This window comes from Scyliorhinus canicula, chromosome 16, assembly GCF_902713615.1.
Source record: "Scyliorhinus canicula chromosome 16, sScyCan1.1, whole genome shotgun sequence".
Lineage (NCBI taxonomy): Eukaryota > Metazoa > Chordata > Chondrichthyes > Carcharhiniformes > Scyliorhinidae > Scyliorhinus > Scyliorhinus canicula.
This window is the reverse complement of record NC_052161.1, coordinates 6,301,385-6,326,430: the sequence shown is the minus strand read 5'-3', so window position 1 is coordinate 6,326,430 and position 25,046 is coordinate 6,301,385. Positions and strand designations below refer to the sequence as shown.

The window sequence follows — 25,046 nt, the reverse complement described above, 5'->3', positions numbered from 1 at the left end:
TGGCCAGGACGTCAGGCGAGATATGATGTTCTCAATTGGAATTTATTGCCAAAACTAAGACACAGAAATTTGGGTGAATTAGTGGGGAAGACCCATGAAGCCATACCCTAGAGAGCCTGTCTACCCAACATCAAAAGAAAATGTCAGGCGACCTTTCACTGAGTCTTTCAAACATCAGGTCATCAACACTGTGTGTGAGCAGCTCAGCAACGCGCGCATTCCACAACAGTACACAACTAATTCTTGGCTCCAAACTGGGGCGTGAAGCTCTTGTGCATTCAGAAAATCATTCAGGGGGAAAGGTTAGCAGAACTTGATTGAGGCAGGTCAGGCCGTGAGTGAAGGATGTCCACAGTCCACCGATTGCCCTACCTCGAGATCAGGAACTGAGACTTGTTCTGCACCAGAGCATTGGGGAGGAGATGCTTTGGGTTTGTTATTCACTCCAGGCATGCTGGAGAGAAGCGGAAACAGCAGTGCGTCCAGTCTTGGGTACACTTGGGTTTTACAGAGAGCAAATACTAATAATCTAGGCTGACAACAGTTGAGTGCGGTACTGAGGGAGTGTTGGCATCGTCTTTCTGATGGTGTATTAAACCACTGGGGCTGCCTGTTCTGGTCGACATGAAAGATCTTGTGGCACTATTTGAAGAAAATCAAGGGAGTTATCCTGGTGTGCTTTATTCCTTATTCAAAGCCTTAAAATAAAATCTCAGATTCTCTGGTCATTTATGTCACTGCTGTTTGTGGGATCCTGATGTGTACAAGTTGACTGCTACATTTGGTTCAAGACGGTGATTACACATCAACAGCACTTCGCTGGTTGTGAACAAGTCCTGATGTGAAAGGTCCTACAGATATTCAGTTTATGGCTTCACACATTTTCAAAATTGGGCACCAGATGTATTCCTGACGGGCGATAACTCGGCCAAGACTGGGATTAAACCTGGAATTTATCTGATTTGTTTAGTTCACTGGGCAAACAGAATGATTCACTGAAAAACATTGACTTTTTTATTGTGTATAAAACAGCTGTGTAAAACACTGTTTTGACCCCAAATAGAAAACTGTACTCTGTCCAATCTGTGTCTAAAATCTTCAGAGATCAAAGCTTCCCACATCTGAGTAAAGTGTTCAGATCACTCTGAATGAGCTTGTATTTTTATCTCTTATTTAGATGGTTTTCAAATGTTCAAGATATCCTTTTAGAAACTTGTATTTTTGCAAGAGGACGTGCAGACTCCACACAGACAGTGACCCAGCCGGGAATCGAACCAGGGACCCTGGAGCTGTGAAGCATTTATGCTAACCACCATGCTACCTGGCACTGGATGATCAAAGCAGGCACTCTACTCGAAACTCACTCAGGGCAGGAGACTCCCAGGCAGAGAGCAGAAACACTTCCGGGATGTCCTCAAGAGGTCAAATGTCGCCGCCAACTCATGACAGACCCTGGCAAGTGACCGACATAAATGGAGGAAGTTCATCCGGAAAGCACCGAGCATCTCGAGAGATTGTCGTGAACGTTCAGCGGTGAAGACGAGATGGCGGAAGGAGGGCACAAACCTCCGAATCACCCGTCTGCCCAAACCTTCAAACGCCACCTGTCCCACATGTGGCAGAGTCGGGGGGGTGGGCTTATCCGCCATCTCAGAACCCATCAAACTGGAGAGAATCAAAGTCATCCTTCACCCCGGGGGACAGCCGAAGAATAAATGTTTTCGTCCTCCAGTCTGTGTCTGCCTCCTTTTGCCTTTATGTTTTGTCAATCTGCTTGAGGTGATGTTAACACAAGACCCCCCCCCCCCCCCCCCCCTTGCCCCCTCAGGTGGTTGTAAAGGATCCTGTGGCACTGTGGGGATGTAGAGGTCTCTCCCATGACCTGCTGCAACTGTTCTATAATTTTGTGGCTATTATTGAAAGGTTGTTTAAGGAATTATTTTTGAGGCACATTTTTTTGTTGTTGCCCCTTTTTCTCCTGTTCCTGTATTGGGCTCGCACCTGGAAATTAATCTTTTAATTCCTGGAGCCTCCTGGACAATTCCGGAACCCTAATGGTGTCCACTACCATGGAGGGCTGGATGCATGGAGAGCTCGGTCCTCCACTATTGACGCCCACCTGGTGAGTATAGACTGAAGGAGAATATAAGAGTCTAACACATCCTTTTCAGGCAAAATACAACTCTGGCAGTGGGAATCAAATCGCAGGATCGGATGTTGAAGCCAATTGCAGTGTCTCCATTGCAACTCTTGCTCAGATCCACCATGACATGGCAGAATCGATTACTTTCGTATTTAAACCATGGAGGCTACTTGAGCGACCTTTATTTTATTTTTTATTTTTTTTCCCAATTAAGGGGCAATTTAGCGGAGCCAATCCGTGGGCGGTGCGGTAGCGCAGTGGTTAGCACTGTTGCTTCACAGCGTCCGGGACCCGGATTGGAATCCTGGCTTGGGTCACCGTCTGTGCGGAGTCTGCACCTTCTCCCCGTGTCTGCGTGGGTTTCCTCCGGGTGCTCCGGTTTCCTCCCACAACTTTCAAAAGACGTGCTGTTAGGTGCATTGGACATTCTGAATTCTCCCTCTGTGTACCCGAACGGGCGCAGGAGTGTGGCGACTAGGGGCTTTTCACAGTAAATTCATTGCAGTGTTAATCTAAGCCTACTTGGGACACTAATAAAGATTATTATCCCCTGCACATCTTTGAATTGTGGGGGTGAGACACACGCAGACGTGTGGAGAATGTGCAAGAGAGATATTCTTTATTAACCATTTTATTGACTGGTTTTAAGGATAAAGCCAGTTAGCTCTGACTGTTTTAAATAATATTTTATTTTATATTATAACCATACAACAAAACTGGGAAGCCAAGCATCTTATTGTTTTTAAAAAAAACTCATAATACTATTCATTCAGTAACTTGTTATTTTCTCCCATCGCACAAGGACTCTTATCTTGCTATGCTGGAAAGGTGCAAGCCCATTATTGCTCGCAGTGCTGCCTACACATCATACTAACATCGAGGATGAGGCAAAGACTGCAGCAAGGCATGTGACAGAAACACATGATGGAGGTAGGGTGACAATTTGTGATATGAAATCTAAAGAGGCTCATAGACTCTAAGATGTGACTCACCTTTCCAGATGGTCAACTTTTGTTAGTGTCAAGTTTTTGGTACGTTGGAATGAGGGTTATTAGTGTGAGAGAGTAGAGCTCACTCGGATATCCAGTACCAGGTAGAGCACTGGATTAGATACAGAGTAACTCTCCCTCTACACTGTCCCCATCAAACACTCCCAGGACAGGTACAGCATGGGGTTAGATACAGAGTAAAGCTCCCTCTACACCGTCCCCATCAAACCCTCCCAGGGCAGGTACAGCACGGGGTTAGATACAGAGTAAAGCTCCCTCTACACTGTCCCCATCAAACACTCCCAGGACAGGTACAGCACGGGGTTAGATACAGAGTAAAGCTCCCTCTACACTGTCCCCATCAAACACTCCCAGGACAGGTACAGCACGAGGTCAGTTACAGAGTAAAGCTCCCTCTACACTGTCCCCATCAAACACCTCGGGGAAAGTACAGCACGGGGTTAGATACAGAATAAAGCTTCCTCTGCACTGTCCCCATCAAATATGCGAGGATGATATGTTTTGTCGAGTCTTCTGTTTGAATAATTCTGGAATGTAAAGGGAGTTTTCATTCCTCTATGACATGCACAAGAACAAGAGTTGGATTTGTTTTTTTTTATTATGTGATCCCCGAGACCCCACCCACCCCACCCCATCCCTTCCCCCTCCCATCAAACCCTCCCCCTCCCCTCCCCTAACATCAGACAAGCCTCTCTGCAAGAATGTAAGAAAGACAAGGGACAGACACTCTTGGCATCCTGGATTGCGTACCTCCCCCACAGTCTCCCCAGCGTTCAGTCCCGCTTCCAGATGCTCCAAGACTTCAGCTCTGATGTTCTGGTTGTGTCAATGCAGCACAATAGTTTATTTTCTTCTGAATGCACAATTCTCCCTCGAGTCCAGGGAGAATGTGTCAGATCGGACAATGTTGTCCGGTTATTTCTGTGACTGTTTCAAACCAGTCTAATTGTACAAATAAGTCACTGCCCTTTGCCGATCTTGCTGATTTGCGATGTCATTGACTGGTGTGTGTTTGCTTTAAGATATATAATATACTCTGTCTCGTGCGAAGGTTTGCGAGCTACAGGCACCGCATGCAGCCACACTTGGTGCTTTTCTCCACTTCCTCAGTGAAGAAGGAGCCGTCACTGCACTCGAAGGTATATGTCCGTCGCTTCACCTGCAGCTCGATGCAGCAACTCGGGCCCTGGCACGACCCCTGGCACTCCACCCAGGAGACGCGACGCGTGCTCTGGCAGATGGTGTAGCCTCTCTGCAGCTGGTAATAATCTCGCACGGGAACCCCTCGACACTCCGCTTCTGCAAAGGTGCGTGGGGAGGAGGGGAAGGGAGGGGAGGGGAGGGGGAGTCACGGGATAAGGAGAGACAAGAGAAAATCAGTCAGAACCTTCTCGGGGCTGATCCGCATTTGCACCTGAAGGCTCCGGGCGTAGCCTCTGAATCACACGGTTCCGGAATTAAAGCCCCAATCCCAGGGTTTGAGCACAGAACCATCACGGCTAACACTCCAGTCCAGTGCTGTGGGATCACTGCATTGAAAAATGAAATGAAAATGAAAATCGCTTATTGTCACGAGTAGGCTTCAAATGAAGTTACCGTGAAAAGCCCCTAGTCGCCACATTCCGGCGCCTGTCCGGGGAGGCTGGTACGGGAATTAAACCGTGCTGCTGGCCTGCCTTGGTCTGCTTCAAAAGCCAGCGATTTAGCCCAGTGTGCTAAACCAGCTGAAAGATTAAAGCCAGCTGCCTGCTCGGGTGAAACCTGTGCCGCTATTTCGAAGAGGTGCTGAAGATTTCTCCCTCGTGTCCTGCCCAATATTTATACCCCAACCTGTTTGGGGAAGGGGGGGGGGGGGGGGGGTCGGTCCCTCATCATCGGCTTCCCAGGGGCAGCAGGAAACTTTGCTGATCTTTGAATAGGAATTTGTTTTTGAAGTGGACCTGCCTGGTATCTTTTACTGGATTTATGGCAGAATTAGTCATAGATTAAATAGAAATCTTTTCTCTATTGCAAATTCATGGTATGTCTGAGATTCACGGGTGACAATGAAATGAGCTGAAAATTGGAACTTTCTTACTTCAAGACGATTTGAAGTTTCCTTGGACCCTGTTCATTCCGACAAGATTCTGACCAATCTGGCAGGTTGAGCACCCTCTATATTAATTGTTCTCTCTTTCTCTTGTTCTCCCATTTGCACACACACACACTCTCTCTCTCGCACACTCGCTCTCTCTCCCATGCTCTCTCGCATGCTCTCTCCCACGCCCTCGCTCTCTCTCGCGCTCTCTCGCGCTCTCTCTCGTGCGCTCTCTCTCTCTCTCTCTCTCTCGCACGCTCTCTCTCGCACTCGCACGCTCTCTCCACGCTCTCGCACGCTCGCTCCACAATCTTGCACGCTCGCTCCACACTCTCACATGCTCTAGCTCTCTCGCGCACTCTATCGCTGTCTCTCTCTCTCGCTCTCACTCTCACGTGCTCTCTCTCGCGCCCTCTCTCTCGCGTACTCTCAAATTCCCTTGCACGCTCTCGCTCTCTCTTGTCCTCTCACAATCTCTTGCACTCTCTCTTGCTCTCACTCCCTTGCACCTCCGCCCCCTCAGCTGTAAGACATTCCTTCGGTATCTTATCGAGTGTTTGGTTCTCTGCTCTAAGATCTCTTTCTCAGACTCTGTGTCATATGTTGCTCCTGCAAAGTACCTTGGGTATTTGAGCACAAAAGGGGCTCTCTATCAAAGCACGTTGTTGTTGGCATACACCTGGGCATGCTTTTAATGAGGTTGGGGGAATGCTTGGCAGGTTTCTGATTTCCCAATGACCGCAGCTTTTCTTCTGTTTTCAGGTTTGGTTTGCAGATGGGGGGGGGGGGTTAAAGATTCCATTCACTGCTTCCTTTGAAAATTCTTCTCCCTCGAGGATTCTGCGCTCCCACATCTCGCAGACACCGTGAACGTGCGAATCAACAGTCGGCTTCGATGGGGTCGGCAGAGCCTGCCCTGAATCAGCTGCCGCATTCCAATCAGGTCCAGGACGAGGACGGCAGGAATGCCTGGCTCTTGGAGCATGAGGTGCGACGTCTTGTTTTTTTGCCCCTAACCGACGGGACCAACATATTTTCCGCCTCTGCGATAATTCAATCCCACAGCAGATGGTGCTTTCAGCGACTGAGCCAGTGTGTCTCTCCACCCCTCCCCCCCACGCCCCCCACCTCGATCCGTTTCCTGTGTATCACACCGGGGTCCGTGAATGCTCACTCACGGTTGAACTCTCCGATACCTCGTGCAGCGTCTCTCCAATCGCCAACGTTGGTTGTCTATATTTCTGTGGCAGTTTTAATCACATGACCCCCAACCACCCTGCCTCCACTCTCCAGGCATGGTCTCCTGGCATGTCCATCTCCACAAACACAAACAATAAGAAGGCGATGCACACCAAAGGTTGCCCAGGAGGCAGTCGCATTCCACCTCACGTTCTTTGTTACCCGATTAGACAATTATTTTTCCCATCTCAGTATTGTCGCTGGTCAACAGCTTTAATTTTTTGGGCTGTGGGCTTCGCTGGTTAGGCCAGCATTTATTGCCCATCCCTAGTTGGCCTTTGGTGAGCTGCCTTTGTGAACCGCGGCAGTCCACGTAGTGTAGGTGCACCCACTGTGCTGTCAGGGAGGGAGTTGCAAGACTTTGACCCAACAACAGTGGTGATATATTTCCAAGTCAGGATGGTGTGCAGCGGTTAAAGAATGTGAAGAAAACAGTCCTTTGGAGTGTTTGATGGGGACAGTGTAGAGGGAGCTTTACTCTGTATCTAACCCCGTGCTGTACCTGTCCTGGGAGTGTTTGATGGGGACAGTGTAGAGGGAGCTTTACTCTGTATCTAACCCCGTGCTGTACCTGTCCTGGGAGTGTTTGATGGGGACAGTGTAGAGGGAGCTTTACTCTGTATCTAACCCCGTGCTGTACCTGTCCTGGGAGTGTTTCATGGGGACAGTGTAGAGGGAGCTTTACTCTGTATTTAACGCCGTGCTGTACCTGTCCTGGGAGTGTTTGATGGGGACAGTGCAGAGGGAGCTTTACTCTGTATCTAACCCCGTGCTGTACCTGTCCTGGGAGTGTTTGATGGGGACAGTGTAGAGGGAGCTTTACTCTGTATCTAACCCCGTGCTGTACCTGTCCTGGGAGTGTTTGATGGGGACAGTGTAGAGGGAGCTTTACTCTGTATCTAACCCCGTGCTGTACCTGGCCTGGGAGTGTTTGATGGGGACAGTGTAGAGGGAGCTTTACTCTGTATCTAACCCCGTGCTGTACCTGTCCTGGGAATGTTTGATGGGGACAGTGTAGAGGGAGCTTTACTCTGTATCTAACCCCGTGCTGTACCTGTCCTGGGAGTGTTTGATGGGGACTGTGTAGAGGGAGCTTTACTCTGTATCTAACCCCGTGCTGTACTTGTCCTGGGAGTGTTTCATGGGGACAGTGTAGAGGGAGCTTTACTCTGTATTTAACGCCGTGCTGTACCTGTCCTGGGAGTGTTTGATGGGGACAGTGTAGAGGGAGCTTTACTCTGTATCTAACCCCGTGCTGTACCTGTCCTGGGAGTGTTTGATGGGGACAGTGTAGAGGGAGCTTTACTCTGTATCTAACCCCGTGCTGTACCTGTCCTGGGAGTGTTTGATGGGGACAGTGGAGAGGGGGCTTTACTCTGTATCTAACCCCGTGCTGTACCTGTCCTGGGAGTGTTTGATGGGGACAGTGTAGAGGGAACTTTACTCTGAATATAACTCTGGCGATGTTTGATTGGGGCTTTTGATACGTGTGTTCCGAGAACATAAAAAATATCCTCCAATAAAGAATTTATTCAACATTAGCTCTAAAAATAACGAAGGACTAACTGAGCTAATGATTGATTTGCGACTCGCTGATCCCTTTACCGATGTTAACCCATCATTATAGATGTACCAGTGCGAGCTGGACAACACTGAGGTTAAACGTGAGTGGTCAGTGTTTTACTCGCAATGCAACCCGGTCTGTGAATTTCGATTTTGTTCTGACATCTCTGTCCTCGGCTGCCAATCCCTTGATGTAGGAAGAGGAAAAGGCCATTCAGCCTCTCGGGTTATTGTGTATCTTGACTCCATTTCGCTGTCTTCGCCCCATAGTGGTTTATCCCCAACTAACAATCTAGCAATCTCCGTCCAGTTAACCCTCTGCAGAATTGCAGATACAGGCTAGCTATTCGGGGAGTGAGAGCTCCTGACTTTGTTCTGGAATAGGCTTGCTCTGATTATGCTCATGGCTCTGGTAGCAAGTCACTCCCCACGCTTGACTCAACGTTCGCAGAGTCAGGAAAAGATTTAAATGTACAAATAGTTCTGTTCAGGCTCAATCTAACTTGGCGGAGCTGGTCCGCTGTGGAAAGAATCCCCATAGTGCACAAGGAGGCCATTCAGCCCACTCCCCCGCCCTATCCCCCGTAACTCCACCTAACCTGCATGATTTTGGATGCTGAGGGGCAATTGAACATGGCCGTTCCACCACCTAACCCGCGCATCTTTGGACTGTGGGAGGAAACCGGAGCACCCGGAGGAAACCCACGCACACACGGGGAGGATGTGCAGACTCTGCACAGACAGTGACCCAAGGCAGGAATTCAACCCGGCTCCCTGGCCCCTGTGAGGCAGCAGTGCTAACCACTGCGCCGCCGTGCCAGTTCTTAGAAACTGTGACATAGAAAACAGATAGTATATTACAATAATAAACCTGTTACTTTAATATTGGGTCTTAACTAGGATTCACGTTTTACAATATGACTGTCACCAGCCAATCCAATCTGGACTTCAGGCGAAGAAGCATCTTTAGCTAGCGAGTGGTGGGACTATGGAACTCGCTATTACAGGTGAGTAGTATGGATACATTTAAGGGGACGCTCGATAAACATACGAGGGGGAGAGGAACTGAAGGATGTGCTGGATGGATGAGCTGGCGAGGGTTGGAGTTCTGTGCAGCATTCACCCCAACAAGGGCAGTGGAACTGGCTGCCTATTTCTGTACTATCGACCCCATGTCCTTTTGCCAATAAGATTTTTTTTTAAATATATATTCCTCATTGTTATATTTACCTTGTTTTTTTAAACTTTGGACTATTTGCTAACAATTGCGTTCCTAACTTTCTAACCTGGTTTTCTCTGTCCGCCCTCAGCCTCCGGAATGATCCAGGGCTGACCACATTTGAAATCAGTGCCGTCCCGCACACTCTGTTTCTAAAGGGAAAACTTGAATTTACGGAGTGTCTTTAATAACTTTTATGACTTCCCAAAGCGCGAGGAAGTACTTTTTTTTTAAAATTTAGAGTACCCAATTATTTTTTCCAATTAAGGGGCAATTTAGCGTGACCAATCCACCTACCCTGCACATCTTTGGGTTGTGGGGGCGAAACCCACGCAGACACGGGGGGGAATGTGCAAACTCCACACGGACAGTGACCCAGGGCCGGGATTCGAACCCGGGTCCTCAGCGCCGTAGGCAGCAATGCTAACCACTGTGCCACCGTGCTGCCCTTGAGGAAGTACTTTTGAAGCCTCGTCACCGTTGTAATGTCGGAAACACGGCGGCCAATCTGCGCACAGCAGGATCCCACAGTGACATGACCGGGCGCAGGTATGTTTTTCCAGTGTAAGGAGAGGATAAATATCGGCGAGGACACTGACAGGATGGGTAAGGTGGGGTGGGGGGGGGAAATCCCCCTGCTCTTCCAAGGCAGGAATGTGGGTGAGTGACCAGAGGCTGACACACCGACATGTTTCCATTGAAGCATAATCGTGAATGTGAAACCTCCCATGAACCGGGACAATGGATTGGAATCATCAATTTATTTAAAAGTTTCCATTTAAAAAGGTTTTGCGTATTTGAGAGGGGTAACCTGGTGCAGTTTCATTAAGCCAGCCGAAAACACTCTGATCACTCTGGCTCATATGCTTTGGTCCAGATCGCATTGATGTAATTAACAATAAACACACACTTAAAATGCACTCCCGTTAGACCGTGGGCTCCCCCCCTCCCCCACCAGCTCCACACAGGTCCTGAGCTGAGCCACTACCTTGGTTGCAGAGATCTCCAGTGTAACCATTCTCACACTCGCACTTGGCATCGCCCAGCTCTGTGATCTGACACTGGCCGTGCTCGCATTGCAGTCCCTTGCACGGGTTAAACAGCTCCTGTTGCTGGTTGCAGAGTGCTCCCTTATGTCCCTCATCGCAGACACAGCGGTAAGTCACTAAGTCCAACGGCACGCAGCTGCCATGTACACACCTATAACACAGAACAACATCATAGAGGGAGCTTTACTCTGTATCTAACCCCGTGCTGTACCTGCCCTGGGAGTGTTTGATGGGGACAGTGTAGAGGGAGCTTTACTCTGTATCTAACCCCGTGCTGTACCTGCCCTGGGAGTGTTTGATGGGGCAGTGTAGAGGGAGCTTTACTCTGTATCTAACCCCGTGCTGTACCTGTCCTGGGAGTGTTTGATGGGGACAGTGTAGAGGGAGCTTTACTCTGTATCTAACCCCATGCTGTACCTGCCCTGGGAGTGTTTGATGGGGACAGTGTAGTGGGAGCTTTACTCTGTATCTAACCCCGTGCTGTACCTGTCCTGGGAGTGTTTGATGGGGACAGTGTAGAGGGAGCTTTACTCTGTATCTAACCCCATGCTGTACCTGTCCTGGGAGTGTTTGATGGGGACAGTGTAGAGGCAGCTTTACTCTGTATCTAACCCCGTGCTGTACCTGTCCTGGGAGTGTTTGATGGGGACAGTGTAGGGGGAGCTTTACTCTGTATCTAACCCCGTGCTGTACCTGTCCTGGGAGTGTTTGATGGGGACAGTGCAGAGGGAGCTTTACTCTGTATCTAACCCCGTGCTGAACCTGTCCTGGGAGTGTTTGATGGGGACAGTGTAGAGGGAGCTTTACTCTGTATCTAACTCCGTGTTGTACCTGTCCTGGGAGTGTTTGATGGGGGCAGTGTAGAGGGAGCTTTACTCTGTATCTAACCCCGTGCTGTACCTGTCCTGGGAGTGTTTGATGGGGACAGTGTAGAGGGAGCTTTACTCTGTATCTAACCCCGTGCTGTACCTGTCCTGGGAGTGTTTGATGGGGACAGTGTAGGGGGAGCTTTACTCTGTATCTAACACCGTGCTGTACCTGCCCTGGGAGTGTTTAATGGGGACAGTGTAGAGGGAGCTTTACTCTGAATCTAACCCCGTGCTGTACCTGTCCTGGGAGTGTTTGATGGGGACAGTGTAGGGGGAGCTTTACTCTGTATCTAACACCGTGCTGTACCTGCCCTGGGAGTGTTTAATGGGGACAGTGTAGAGGGAGCTTTACTCTGTATCTAACCCCGTGCTGTACCTGTCCTGGGAGTGTTTGATGGGGACAGTGTAGTGGGAGCTTTACTCTGTATCTAACCCCGTGCTGTACCTGTCCTGGGAGTGTTTGATGGGGACAGTGTAGAGGGAGCTTTACTCTGTATCTAACCCCATGCTGTACCTGTCCTGGGAGTGTTTGATGGGGACAGTGTAGAGGCAGCTTTACTCTGTATCTAACCCCGTGCTGTACCTGTCCTGGGAGTGTTTGATGGGGACAGTGTAGGGGGAGCTTTACTCTGTATCTAACCCCGTGCTGTACCTGTCCTGGGAGTGTTTGATGGGGACAGTGCAGAGGGAGCTTTACTCTGTATCTAACCCCGTGCTGAACCTGTCCTGGGAGTGTTTGATGGGGACAGTGTAGAGGGAGCTTTACTCTGTATCTAACTCCGTGCTGTACCTGTCCTGGGAGTGTTTGATGGGGGCAGTGTAGAGGGAGCTTTACTCTGTATCTAACCCCGTGCTGTACCTGTCCTGGGAGTGTTTGATGGGGACAGTGTAGAGGGAGCTTTACTCTGTATCTAACCCCGTGCTGTACCTGTCCTGGGAGTGTTTGATGGGGACAGTGTAGGGGGAGCTTTACTCTGTATCTAACACCGTGCTGTACCTGCCCTGGGAGTGTTTAATGGGGACAGTGTAGAGGGAGCTTTACTCTGAATCTAACCCCGTGCTGTACCTGTCCTGGGAGTGTTTGATGGGGACAGTGTAGGGGGAGCTTTACTCTGTATCTAACACCGTGCTGTACCTGCCCTGGGAGTGTTTAATGGGGACAGTGTAGAGGGAGCTTTACTCTGAATCAATACACTTTTGTTTTAGGGCTGCGAATGGAGAAGGAGTTGATTCTGTGACTGTCTCAAATGTATCCGCAATATGTAAATGTTCCAAAGTTCTAAGACAACGAGCTGAAAGGATCATTACGTTAATTTCCCATCTCCCCCTGTGGATTCCTTCCTGGGAGCTGATGGCACCCAGGCTCAATGAGCACCCCATTGCTGTACCCCCAGTGAATGGGGACAGCGTGGCAGGCTGATCGACCTTGGGGTGAATCGTGGCTGAGGCTGGTCCCACTCCAAGGTGGCAAAATCAGGAGCTGAATCCTGTGGTAAACCCTCCCCTGAGTCAGTGTCCCCAAGATTAATGAGGCCAGCTTCACTTCATTCAACTAACTCTGCAGAGATCAAATTAGCCTTCTGGTCTCAAAGCCTCAGTATCACACAGGGTGGTGCCATTAGCAGGCGAGTAATGTGGGGGTGTTGGGTTTGGGCTGAGGGAGGGGAGGTGGGGGCTAACAGGACTTTGTTATGAATGTACCTGCTCCACACTGCAAACGTGGGGTCCAAATGTTCACGGGTGGCAAACACTGACCCCTGGTGGGCAAGGTTATGATTTCAACCAGTCACCACCGTACAAACCTGCATCTAACAATCACTGTGATCTTGGGTACAGTATATAAAATATAAAACCTTTGGTCAGTCCCAAAGAGCTACACAGCCAACGCTGCGATTTGTCAATTGTCGCCCACAATATCGGGAATACCGCTGCCAATGTGCAGACGCCCAAGTCCCACAAACTGATAATGACCGGATCAATTTAATGATGTCAATTATAATATTCTCCCGAACACTGGGGGAAACCACCCCGCACCTCTTCAAAATAGTTGCTGTGACAATCTTTTACTCTTACCTGAGAAAAAAGGTGGGGCCACATTTTAATGTCTCGCCCCCGAGACGGGGAAATCTCTCCCTCGAGAGCTCACCGAGATTTTCGCACATTTCTGGAGTGTGTGCTTTCCGGGTTTGGGGGGGGGGGGGGGGGGGGGTGGAATCAAATTTTAATGGTAACTTTTGGATTGAGGTCTGAGAAAGTATTTTTTTTTTAAATGTAGGGGCTGTGGGAAAGGAGGAACTGATTGGTTAGCACTTTGAATGTTTAACACCACGCCTCGTCAGGGGATATCAGAGATCACCAAACATTTGGTGAAAGAAGAAATGTCTTAAAGGAACAAAGAGTTGGGCGAAGTTCCGGGAAGAAATTGCAGAGCTTGGGGCCGACAGGTTCAGGCGGTTGAAGGCACAGCCACCAACGGCGAGGCAGCGCAAATCTTAGTGCAGGAGAAGTCAGAAATAGATGAGCGAAGATATCTCGGAGGGTTTTGGGTTGGAGGTGGTTACAGAGATGAGGCCAGGGTGACGCACTGAGAGTTTTAAAACTGAGATGTAGCTTAACTCTGAGCTTGTGTGTGTCAAGTGAGCGCGGGGCTGATGAATGAACAGGCGTTGGTTTGGTTCAGGTCTCAGGTCGTGGCCTTTGACTTACTTGTGTCCCAGGCAGGGGTCACCGAGTGGCTGGTCACAGCGAGGCCCCATCCAGCCCCGTTCACAGTGGCAGACCGGCTCAGAGTCTGTGCGGGGTTGGCAGATGCCGTGGAGGCAGATGATCTTTCTGCAGGGCTCGCAGCCAGGCACCACGCCAGCTTTCATCTGAGTCTTGGTGAAGTCCTGGAGCTCGTTGTTGATGTATAGGTTCTGGATGCACCCGTGGAAGCTGGATCCATTCTGGATCTGCCAGAGCCGGAACGCTGCGGAATTCACATCGACGGGCATCCCTGGGCACGGGGGGGGGGGGGGGGGGGGGGGGGAGGGGGAAAGGGAACAGAAACACAACTGCTTTAAGAACTGGTAAATTGCAACTCTACTTGTCAGGAGTTTAGCTCAGTAGGCGGGATGGCTGGTTCGTAATCCAGAGCGGGTCCAGCATCGTGGGTTCGATTCCCGTGCCTGCTGACATTATTCATGTTCTCAACTTTGCCCCTGTGGTGACCTCGGGTTAAGTCACCACCAGTCAGCTCTCCCCCTCAAAGGGGAAAGCAGCCTAGGGCAACACAATGGCGCAGTGGTTAGCACTGCTGTTTCACGGCGCCGAGGTCCCAGGTTCGATCCCAGCTCTGGGTCAGTGTCCGTGTGGAGTTTGCACATTCTCCCCGTGTCTGCGTGGGTTTCACCCCCACAACCCAAAGATGTGCAGGCTAGGTGGATTGGACACGCTACATTGCCCCTTAATTGGAAAAAATTAATTGGATACTCTTAATTAAAAACAAAAAAAGGGGGAAAGCAGCCGATGGTCACCTGGGACTGTGGCGGCTTTACCCTCCAGGTGACTCACCTCACCGAGCCTATATATTCTTAAAGATGGAGTCGGCGCTGCTTCCTCTGATTGGAGAGTTTAGGGTTCAGTCTCCGGATTCAGGGGTAGGTTGGGGTCAGTTAGGACTGAGATGGGGAGAAATTGCTTCACTCTGGGTTGTGAATCTTTGAGTTCGACGGATGTTCATGAGTCAAGGCTGAGAATGATCGATTTTTGGACTGGAAGGGATTCTGGGCAGCGGGCAGAGTTAATGATCTTATTAAACAGTGGAGCAGGTTCAAGGGGCCAAATGGCCGCCTACTGCTCCCATTTCTTATCTTCTTTCGAGCACAAGGAGGTGAAATTTTTCTTGGACGAATGTATAAATATCCCTTTTAGGGCTATCGCCAATTATTTATTATACTACCTTGTTGCGGTGCACCTTTCAGTGAATGTGCTGATGTTTTCTGTATCCATCACGAGAGGAAACGAAGCACATGATTCTGATGAAGCTGCCAACTTCGACATCTGCGATCAATACTGTCACCAACATCCTTCAGAAATGAACCTGTCGTATTTTTGTGTTGAACAATCACTTGTGTGTGGTTGGTGCCTTAATGTTTATACTGCATGCTTGCCTTCATTGAGTATATGAATTGGCAAGTCATGTTGCAGCTGTATAGAACCTTAGTTAGGCCACACTTGGAGTATAGTGTTCAATTCTGGTCGCCACACTACCAGAAGGATGTGGAGGCTTTAGAGAGGGTGCAGAAGAAATTTACCAGGATGTTGCCTGGTATGGAGGGCATTAGCTATGAAGAGAGGGTGAATAAACTCGGTTTGTTCTCACTGGAACAACGGAGGTTGATGGGTGACCTGATAGAGGTCTACAAAATTATGAGGGGCATAGACAGAGTGGATAGTCAGAGGCTTTTCCTCAGGGTAGAGGGGCCACTTACTAGGGGGCATAGGTTTAAGGTGCGAGGGGCAAGGTTTAGAGGAGATGTACGAGGCAAGTTTTTTTACACAGAGGGTTTTGGGTGCCTGGAACTCACTGCCGGAGGAGGTGGTGGAAGCAGGGACGATAGTGACATTTAAGGGGCATCTTGACAAATACATGAATAGGATGGGAATAGAGGGATACTGACCCCGGAAGTGTAGAAGATTTTAGTTTAGACGGGCAGTATGGTCGGCACGGGCTTGGAGGGCCGAAGGGCCCGTTCCTGTGCTGTACTTTTCTTTGTTCTTTTGTTCTTTGTAGTAAGCAAGCAACAGGCCCCGGAAACATGTTAAAAATGAGGAGGTCATTCAGCCCCTTGAGTCTGCTCCACCAGTCCAAGAGTTCATGGCTGACCTGTATCGTAGCCTGTAGGGTTCAGGGTATTTTCATGGCTTGCCTTTATGAATAAAGCTAAGCATTGAGGCATGATTATTAACCTTGCTGGAAAAGTCACCAACGTGTAACTGCTCATTCTGCCATTTGGCACTGATTTCTGACCTCTGTCTAATTAAATGTTGCTGAAACGTGTTTTTCTTCAAGAACAATGGCAAAGATAAAGAAGATCAAATTAGCCTGCGTCCAATAGCTCTAATTCAATCATGTTATCTTGCTGAGACATCATGTGGTCAGGACGAACAATGATGTCACTCAAATCTAATCCTGTTAGTATCATAGAATCCCTACAGTGCAGAAGGAGGCCATTTGGCCCATCGAGTCTGCACCAACCCTCCAACAGAGCACCCTACCCAAGTCCTCTCCCCCGCCCTAGCCCCATCGTCTATCCTGCACAATTTGGACACCAAGGGGCAATTTATCATGGCCGATCCACCTAATCTGCACATCTTTGGACTGTGGGAGGAAACCGGAGCACCCGGAGGAAACCCACGCACACACAGGCAGAACGTGCAGACTCCGCACAGACAGTGACCCAAGCCGGGAATTGAATCTGGGCCCCAGACGCTGTGAGGCAGCGGTGCTAACCACTGTGCCACCCTCCCAGTCCGACAAGCCAGCAGCGTGCCGAGGGGGTAAAAAGGGCGGAATCTCGGACATCATTGGCGAAGACGCGGTGAGTGTGGTCAACAGGAAAACCCCGACATCGTCCCGGAGACATTGGGGCAGAGATCACTGTCCGGCTGTAAGTATGTGTATGCTAATTGAGCTTAATAAACGTGTGCTGGTGATTGGGCCATCCGTGTCTGTGCGTTTCAGGTCAAAGGATGGTTCAGATTCCCGTAGTCCAACACCTTACAGATTTGCTGCCAGACCCTCCCCTGGTGCCAATCTCCATTGGCCACCTGACGGGTACATCAATCCCTCACCACCCCTTACCAACCAGATGAAGACCCAAGATGGCGGCTCCTCACGTCCTCCTCAAGGGGCAAGGGAAGTGGGGGGCAATAATTACTGTCCCTGGCAGTGACGACCACCATCCCGAGCGTGAAATGAATTAAGTTTAAGAACGTTCCTGACTATAGGAATTGTGAGTTTGTTTGAGGAGGAAGGGGTGAGCCAGCCAACCTGGCCTGTTGCCATCGTACCTCCGATGTACAGCGGTGTCTCGCGGTTGAGTGTTGACTGCTTGACGGAGCTCTCCATGCTCTTGGGTGTCCCACCATCGATGGACAGATTGACCATCTGGTCTAATGTCACAATCTCGACCGTGTGGAACTGACCATCATTGATTGTCTCCAGGCTGCAGGATGCACAGAAAGAGAGAAATTGGCTGACCATTCCGCCCCTTTCCTCCTCTACCTGAAAACCGGTCAGTGTCTCGATCACCAGAGGCTGCAGATTTACAACTTGGAGCAAAGTAAGGTGTCAAACGTGGTTCATTGGACAGTGATCTGGCTTTTTGAGTTAGACGGTTGTAGGACTTGAGCACAAAAGTTCAGATTGAAACGCTGAGGGAGCGCTAGACTGTCGGAGGTGCTCTCTGAGGGAGTGCTGGACTGTGGGAGGTGCTCTCTGAGGGAGCGCTGGGGGAGCGCTGGACTGTCGGAGGTGCTCACTGAGGGAGTGCTGGACTGTCTGAGGTGCTTGCTGAGGAAGTGCTGGACGGTCGGAGGTGCTCACTGAGGGAGTGCTGGACGGTCGGAGGTGCTCGCTGAGGGAGTGCTGCACTGTCCGAGGTGCTCGCTGAGGGAGTGCTGCACTGTCCGAGGTGCTCACTGAGGGAGCGCTGGACTATGGGAGGTGCTCGCTGAGGGAGCGCTGGACTGTTGGAGGTGCTCACTGAGGGAGTGCTGGACTGTGGGAGGTGCTCACTGAGGGAGTGCTGGACTGTCGGAGGTGTTCACTGAGGGAGTGCTAGACTGTCGGAGGTGCTCTCTGAGGGAGCCCTGGACTGTGGGAGGTGCTCACTGAGGGAGTGCTGAATTGTCGGAGGTGCTCGCTGAGGGAGTGCTGGACTGTCGGAGGTGCTCACTGAGGGAGCGCTGGACTGTCTGAGGTGCTCGCTGAGGGAGTGCTGGACTGTCTGAGGTGCTCTCTGAGGGAGTGCTGAGGGAGTGCTGGACTGTGGGAGGTGCTCGCTGAGGGAGCGCCGAGGGAGCGCTGAGGGAGCGCTGGACTGTGTGAGGTGCTCACTGAGGGAGCGCTGAGGGAGCGCTGGACTGTCTGAGGTGCTCACTGAGGGAGTGCTGGACTGTCGGAGGTGCTCACTGAGGGAGTGCTGGACTGTCGGAGGTGCTCACTGAGGGAGCGCTGGACTGTGGGAGGTGCTCTCTGAGGGAGCGCTGGGGGAGCGCTGGACTGTCGGAGGTGCTCACTGAGGGAGTGCTGGACTGTTGGAGGTGCTTGCTGAGGGAGCGCTAGACTGTCTGAGGTGCTCGCTGAGGGAGCGCTGAGGGAGTGCTGGACTGTCTGAGGTGCTCGCTGAGGGAGCGCTGAGGGAGTGCTGGACTGTCTGAGGTGCTCACAGGGAGTGCGGGACTGTCGGAGGTGCTCGCTGAGGGAGCGCTGAGGGAGCGCTGGACTGTCGGAGGTGCTCGCTGAGGGAGCGCTGGACTGTCGGAGGTGCTCACTGAGGGAGCGCTGGACTGTCGGAGGTGCTCGCTGAGGGAGCGCTGGACTGTCGGAGGTGCTCGCTGAGGGAGCGCTGGACTGTCGGAGGTGCTCGCTGAGGGAGCGCTGGACTGTCGGAGGTGCTCGTTGAGGGAGTGCGGGACTGTCGGAGGTGCTCGCTGAGGGAGCGCTGGACTGTCGGAGGTGCTCGCTGAGGGAGCGCTGGACTGTCGGAGGTGCTCACTGAGGGAGCGCTGGACTGTCGGAGGTGCTCGTTGAGGGAGCGCTGGACTGTCGGAGGTGCTCACTGAGGGAGCGTTGAGGGAGCGCTGGACTGTCGGAGGTGCTCACTGAGGGAGCGCTGGACTGTCTGAGGTGCTCTCTGAGGGAGCGCTGGACTGTCGGAGGTGCTCACTGAGGGAGCGCTGGACTGTCTGAGGTGCTCTCTGAGGGAGCGCTGGACTGTCGGAGGTGCTCACTGAGGGAGCGCTGGACTGTCTGAGGTGCTCTCTGAGGGAGCGCTGGACTGTCGGAGGTGCTCGTTGAGGGAGTGCGGGACTGTCGGAGGTGTGGCCAATATTTATCCTTTAATTCTCTCTCGTCATGAGGGTGTTGGTTACTCTGCCCATCCGTGGGTCTGTTTTGGCTGATCAGGAAACTTCCTATTCTTACAAGCGGCCATTGACGTAATGGAAAGATTCGGCCACATTATGGACACACTGCCCATGGATAGCCAGTCCAGAGTGTGACTTGAATCCAGAGCTTCTGATTCCGAGGGAGGGGCGTCCCCCTGTACCCCAAGACCCGCATCCTTTAACTAACATTCCAAAGAGTTTGCTGTGTGTAAATTGGCCACTCAGTTTCCTATTTTACATCAGTATTTACACATTATAAAGAACTCGGCTGTAAAGTGTCTCAGGACATGGAGACAGTGTGAAATGTGCCTTGCAGCAACTCTCCATCCGCCATCTTTGCTGTGTGCAATGTGGGACCTTCCTTCTGGAGGCAGCTGGCGGGGAGGAATGGGGACGCCTCTCCTGACCTCCAGTGTTCACTGCCCGGCCTCACCCACGTAGAACGGACACTTGGTCACGATGCGGAAAGGACAGCTAGCGAGGGAGTGGTGGAGAGAATGGGAAGCGAGGTTACTGGAGAAAGGAAGGAGCAGATCGAATGGTCCTGGTTGAGGACCGGTTATACCGAAACCTCGGGGCCCCGCTTCCCATTACCTGTAGATAGCGGAGCTTGGGTAACTTCCTGGGTCATAGCTGACCCGCACGTGACCCTGATAGAGTTCAACTGCTATGTGGTCATTGTCTCCGTTGTAGAGGAGGATCCCATTGTCTTCCGCAGTCGAGACCTGAGGAAACAAGGCGTCACTTGCATATTATTGTGTCTGGTGTAGACACTTCCTGTCTGTAAGCTGTGCTTCCTGTTGTCACAACGTTTTAGTCCCATTTTCCTGTCAACCTAAGAAATAGGAGCAGGCCATTCGGCCCCTCGAGACTATCCAGCATTCATTAAGATCACACCTGATCTACCTCCATCTTCCCACACACTATCCCATGTCACTGTAGGCTGAGAGGGGGCAGATTTAGATCTGAGATGAGGAGGAACTACTTCTCGCAGAGGGTGGTGAATTTGTGGAACTCGCTGCCCCCATAGTGCGGTGGAATCGGAATCATTAAATAGTTTCACAAAGGCGACAGATATATTTTTGATTTAAAGAAATGAGTTAAGGGCAGCAAGGCAGCACAGTGGTTAGCACTATGGCTTCACAGCTCCAGGGTCCCAGGTTCGATTCCCGGCTTGGATCACTGTCTGTGCGGAGTCTGCACGTTCTCCCGGTGTCTGCGTGGGTTTCCTCCGGGTGCTCCGGTTTCCTCCCACAAGTCCAGAGATGTGCGGGTTAGGTGGGTTGGTTGTGCTAAATTGTCCTTGGTGTCCAAATAAGTTAAGGTGGGGTTACGGAGATAGGGTGGAGGTATGGGCTTAGGTAAGGTGCTCTTTCAAAGGGCCAGTGCAGACTCGATGGGCCGAGTGGCCTCCTTCTGCACTGTAAATTCTGTGATTTTCCCTGTGTCTGCATTGGTCTCAACCCAAAGATGTGCAGGGTAAGTGAGTTGGCCACGCTAAACTGCCCCTTAATTGGATAAAAAAAAGAATTGGGGACACTGAATTTATTTTTTAAAAACTGGTCAAAGGGATATGGAGAACAGGTGGATTTGAGATCAGGACGAGATCAGCCATGATCTGATTGAATGGCAGAGCAGGCTCGAAGGGCTGAATTGCCGACTTGTGTTCCTAGTTCCTATCTAAAATTCTATTGACCTCTGTCTCAAATGCATTCAAAAGCAGATCATCTGCGACTGTCTGGGGTAGAATATTTCAGCGTCTCTCCCTTCACACTGTCTGGGGTAGAATATTTCAGCGTCTCTCCCTTCACACTGTCTGGGGTAGAATATTTCAGCGTCTCTCCCCTTCACACTCTCTGGGGTAGAATATTTCAGCGTCTCTCCCCTTCACACTGTCTGGGGTAGAATATTTCAGCGTCTCTCCCCTTCACACTGGGGTAGAATATTTCAGCGTCTCTCCCTTCACACTGTCTGGGGTAGAATATTTCAGCGTCTCTCCCCTTCACACTGGGGTAGAATATTTCAGCGTCTCTCCCCTTCACACTCTCTGGGGTAGAATATTTCAGCGTCTCTCCCCTTCACACTGTCTGGGGTAGAATATTTCAACGTCTCTCCCTTCACACTGTCTGGGGTAGAATATTTCAGCGTCTCTCCCCTTCACACTGGAGTAGAATATTTCAGCGTCTCTCCCCTTCACACTGTCTGGGGGAGAATATTTCAGTGTCTCTCCCTTCACACTGTCTGGGGTAGAATATTTCAGCGTCTCTCCCCTTCACACTGGGGTAGAATATTTCAGCGTCTCTCCCCTTCACACTGTCTGGGGTAGAATATTTCAGCGTCTCTCCCCTTCACACTGTCTGGGGTAGAATATTTCAGCGTCTCTCCCCTTCACACTGTCTGGGGTAGAATATTTCAGCGTCTCTCCCTTTCACACTGTCTGGGGTAGAATATTTCAGCGTCTCTCCCCTTCACACTGTCTGGGGTAGAATATTTCAGCGTCTCTCCCCTTCACACTGTCTGGGGTAGAATATTTCAGCGTCTCTCCCCTTCACACTGTCTGGGGTAGAATATTTCAGCGTCTCTCCCCTTCACACTGTCTGGGGGAGAATATTTCAGTGTCTCTCCCTTCACACTGTCTGGGGTAGAATATTTCAGCGTCTCTCCCCTTCACACTGGGGTAGAATATTTCAGCGTCTCTCCACTTCACACTGTCTGGGGTAGAATATTTCAGCGTCTCTCCCCTTCACACTGGGGTAGAATATTTCAGCGTCTCTCCCCTTCACACAGTCTGGGGTAGAATATTTCAGCGTCTCTCCCCTTCACACTGCCTGGGGTAGAATATTTCTGCGTCTCTCCCCTTCACACTGGGGTAGAATATTTCAGCGTCTCTCCCCTTCACACAGTCTGGGGTAGAATATTTCAGCGTCTCTCTCCTTCACACTGTCTGGGGTAGAATATTTCAGCGTCTCTCCCCTTCACACTGTCTGGGGTAGAATATTTCAGCGTCTCTCCCCTTCACACTGTCTGGGGTAGAATATTTCAGCGTCTCTCCCTTCACACTGTCTGGGGTAGAATATTTCAGCGTCTCTCCCCTTCACACTGTCTGGGGGAGAATATTTCAGTGTCTCTCCCTTCACACTGTCTGGGGTAGAATATTTCAGCGTCTCTCCCCTTCACACTGGGGTAGAATATTTCAGCGTCTCTCCACTTCACACTGTCTGGGGTAGAATATTTCAGCGTCTCTCCCCTTCACACTGCCTGGGGTAGAATATTTCAGCGTCTCTCCCCTTCACACTGGGGTAGAATATTTCAGCGTCTCTCCCCTTCACACTCTCTGGGGTAGAATATTTCAGCGTCTCTCCCCTTCACACTGTCTGGGGTAGAATATTTCAGCGTCTCTCCCCTTCACACTGTCTGGGGTTGAATATTTCAGCGTCTCTCCCCTTCACACTGGGGTAGAATATTTCAGCGTCTCTCCCCTTCACACTCTCTGGGGTAGAATATTTCAGCGTCTCTCCCCTTCACACTGTCTGGGGTAGAATATTTCAGCGTCTCTCCCCTTCACACTGTCTGGGGTAGAATATTTCAACGTCTCTCCCCTTCACACTGTCTGGGGTAGAATATTTCAGCGTCTCTCCCCTTCACACTGTCTGGGGTAGAATATTTCAGCGTCTCTCCCCTTCACACTGTCTGGGGTAGAATATTTCAACGTCTCTCCCTTCACACTGTCTGGGGTAGAATATTTCAGCGTCTCTCCCCTTCACACTGGAGTAGAATATTTCAGCGTCTCTCCCCTTCACACTGTCTGGGGGAGAATATTTCAGTGTCTCTCCCTTCACACTGTCTGGGGTAGAATATTTCAGCGTCTCTCCCCTTCACACTGGGGTAGAATATTTCAGCGTCTCTCCCCTTCACACTGTCTGGGGTAGAATATTTCAGCGTCTCTCCCCTTCACACTGTCTGGGGTAGAATATTTCAGCGTCTCTCCCCTTCACACTGTCTGGGGTAGAATATTTCAGCGTCTCTCCCTTTCACACTGTCTGGGGTAGAATATTTCAGCGTCTCTCCCCTTCACACTGTCTGGGGTAGAATATTTCAGCGTCTCTCCCCTTCACACTGTCTGGGGTAGAATATTTCAGCGTCTCTCCCCTTCACACTGTCTGGGGTAGAATATTTCAGCGTCTCTCCCCTTCACACTGTCTGGGGGAGAATATTTCAGTGTCTCTCCCTTCACACTGTCTGGGGTAGAATATTTCAGCGTCTCTCCCCTTCACACTGGGGTAGAATATTTCAGCGTCTCTCCACTTCACACTGTCTGGGGTAGAATATTTCAGCGTCTCTCCCCTTCACACTGGGGTAGAATATTTCAGCGTCTCTCCCCTTCACACAGTCTGGGGTAGAATATTTCAGCGTCTCTCCCCTTCACACTGCCTGGGGTAGAATATTTCTGCGTCTCTCCCCTTCACACTGGGGTAGAATATTTCAGCGTCTCTCCCCTTCACACAGTCTGGGGTAGAATATTTCAGCGTCTCTCTCCTTCACACTGTCTGGGGTAGAATATTTCAGCGTCTCTCCCCTTCACACTGTCTGGGGTAGAATATTTCAGCGTCTCTCCCCTTCACACTGTCTGGGGGAGAATATTTCAGTGTCTCTCCCTTCACACTGTCTGGGGTAGAATATTTCAGCGTCTCTCCCCTTCACACTGGGGTAGAATATTTCAGCGTCTCTCCACTTCACACTGTCTGGGGTAGAATATTTCAGCGTCTCTCCCCTTCACACTGCCTGGGGTAGAATATTTCAGCGTCTCTCCTTCACACTGGGGTAGAATATTTCAGCGTCTCTCCCCTTCACACTCTCTGGGGTAGAATATTTCAGCGTCTCTCCCCTTCACACTGTCTGGGGTAGAATATTTCAGCGTCTCTCCCCTTCACACTGTCTGGGGTTGAATATTTCAGCGTCTCTCCCCTTCACACTGGGGTAGAATATTTCAGCGTCTCTCCCCTTCACACTCTCTGGGGTAGAATATTTCAGCGTCTCTCCCCTTCACACTGTCTGGGGTAGAATATTTCAGCGTCTCTCCCCTTCACACTGTCTGGGGTTGAATATTTCAGCGTCTCTCCCCTTCACACTGGGGTAGAATGTTTCAGCGTCTCTCCCTTCACACTGTCTGGGGTAGAATATTTCAGCGTCTCTCCCCTTCACACTGTCTGGGGTAGAATATTTCAGCGTCTCTCCCCCTCACACTGTCTGGGGTAGAATATTTCAGCGTCTCTCCCCTTCACACTGTCTGAGGTAGAATATTTCAGCGTCTCTCCCCTTCACACTGGGGTAGAATATTTCAGCGTCTCTCCCTTCACACTGTCTGGGATAGAATATTTCAGCGTCTCTCCCCTTCACACTGTCTGGGGTAGAATATTTCAGCGTCTCTCCCCTTCACACTGTCTGGGGTAGAATATTTCAGCGTCTCTCCCCTTCACACTGGGGTAGAATATTTCAGCGTCTCTCCCCTTCACACTGTCTGGGGTAGAATATTTCAGCGTCTCTCCCCTTCACACTGGGGTAGAATATTTCAGCGTCTCTCCCCTTCACACTGTCTGGGGTAGAATATTTCAGCGTCTCTCCCCTTCACACTGTCTGGGGTAGAATATTTCAGCGTCTCTCCCCTTCACACTGTCTGGGGTAGAATATTTCAGCGTCTCTCCCCTTCACACTGTCTGGGGTAG

The 25,046-nt window shown here is 50.6% G+C and overlaps 1 protein-coding gene across 1 annotated transcript in view; it reads right to left on the bottom strand.

Moving 5' to 3' along the window:
- Window positions 1-3,819: 3,819 nt before the first annotated feature.
- Window positions 3,820-25,046, bottom strand: part of LOC119979682 (slit homolog 1 protein-like) — a 266,812-nt gene continuing 245,585 nt past the window's right edge. Inside the window, exons 30-34 of the mRNA XM_038822220.1 lie at window positions 19,918-20,048; window positions 17,224-17,378; window positions 13,876-14,164; window positions 10,240-10,451; window positions 3,820-4,452 (exon numbers count right to left, since the gene is read on the bottom strand). Coding sequence (XP_038678148.1) covers window positions 4,214-4,452; window positions 10,240-10,451; window positions 13,876-14,164; window positions 17,224-17,378; window positions 19,918-20,048 — 1,026 coding nt within the window. The 3' untranslated portion in view covers window positions 3,820-4,213. The remainder of the gene's footprint in view (window positions 4,453-10,239; window positions 10,452-13,875; window positions 14,165-17,223; window positions 17,379-19,917; window positions 20,049-25,046) is intronic.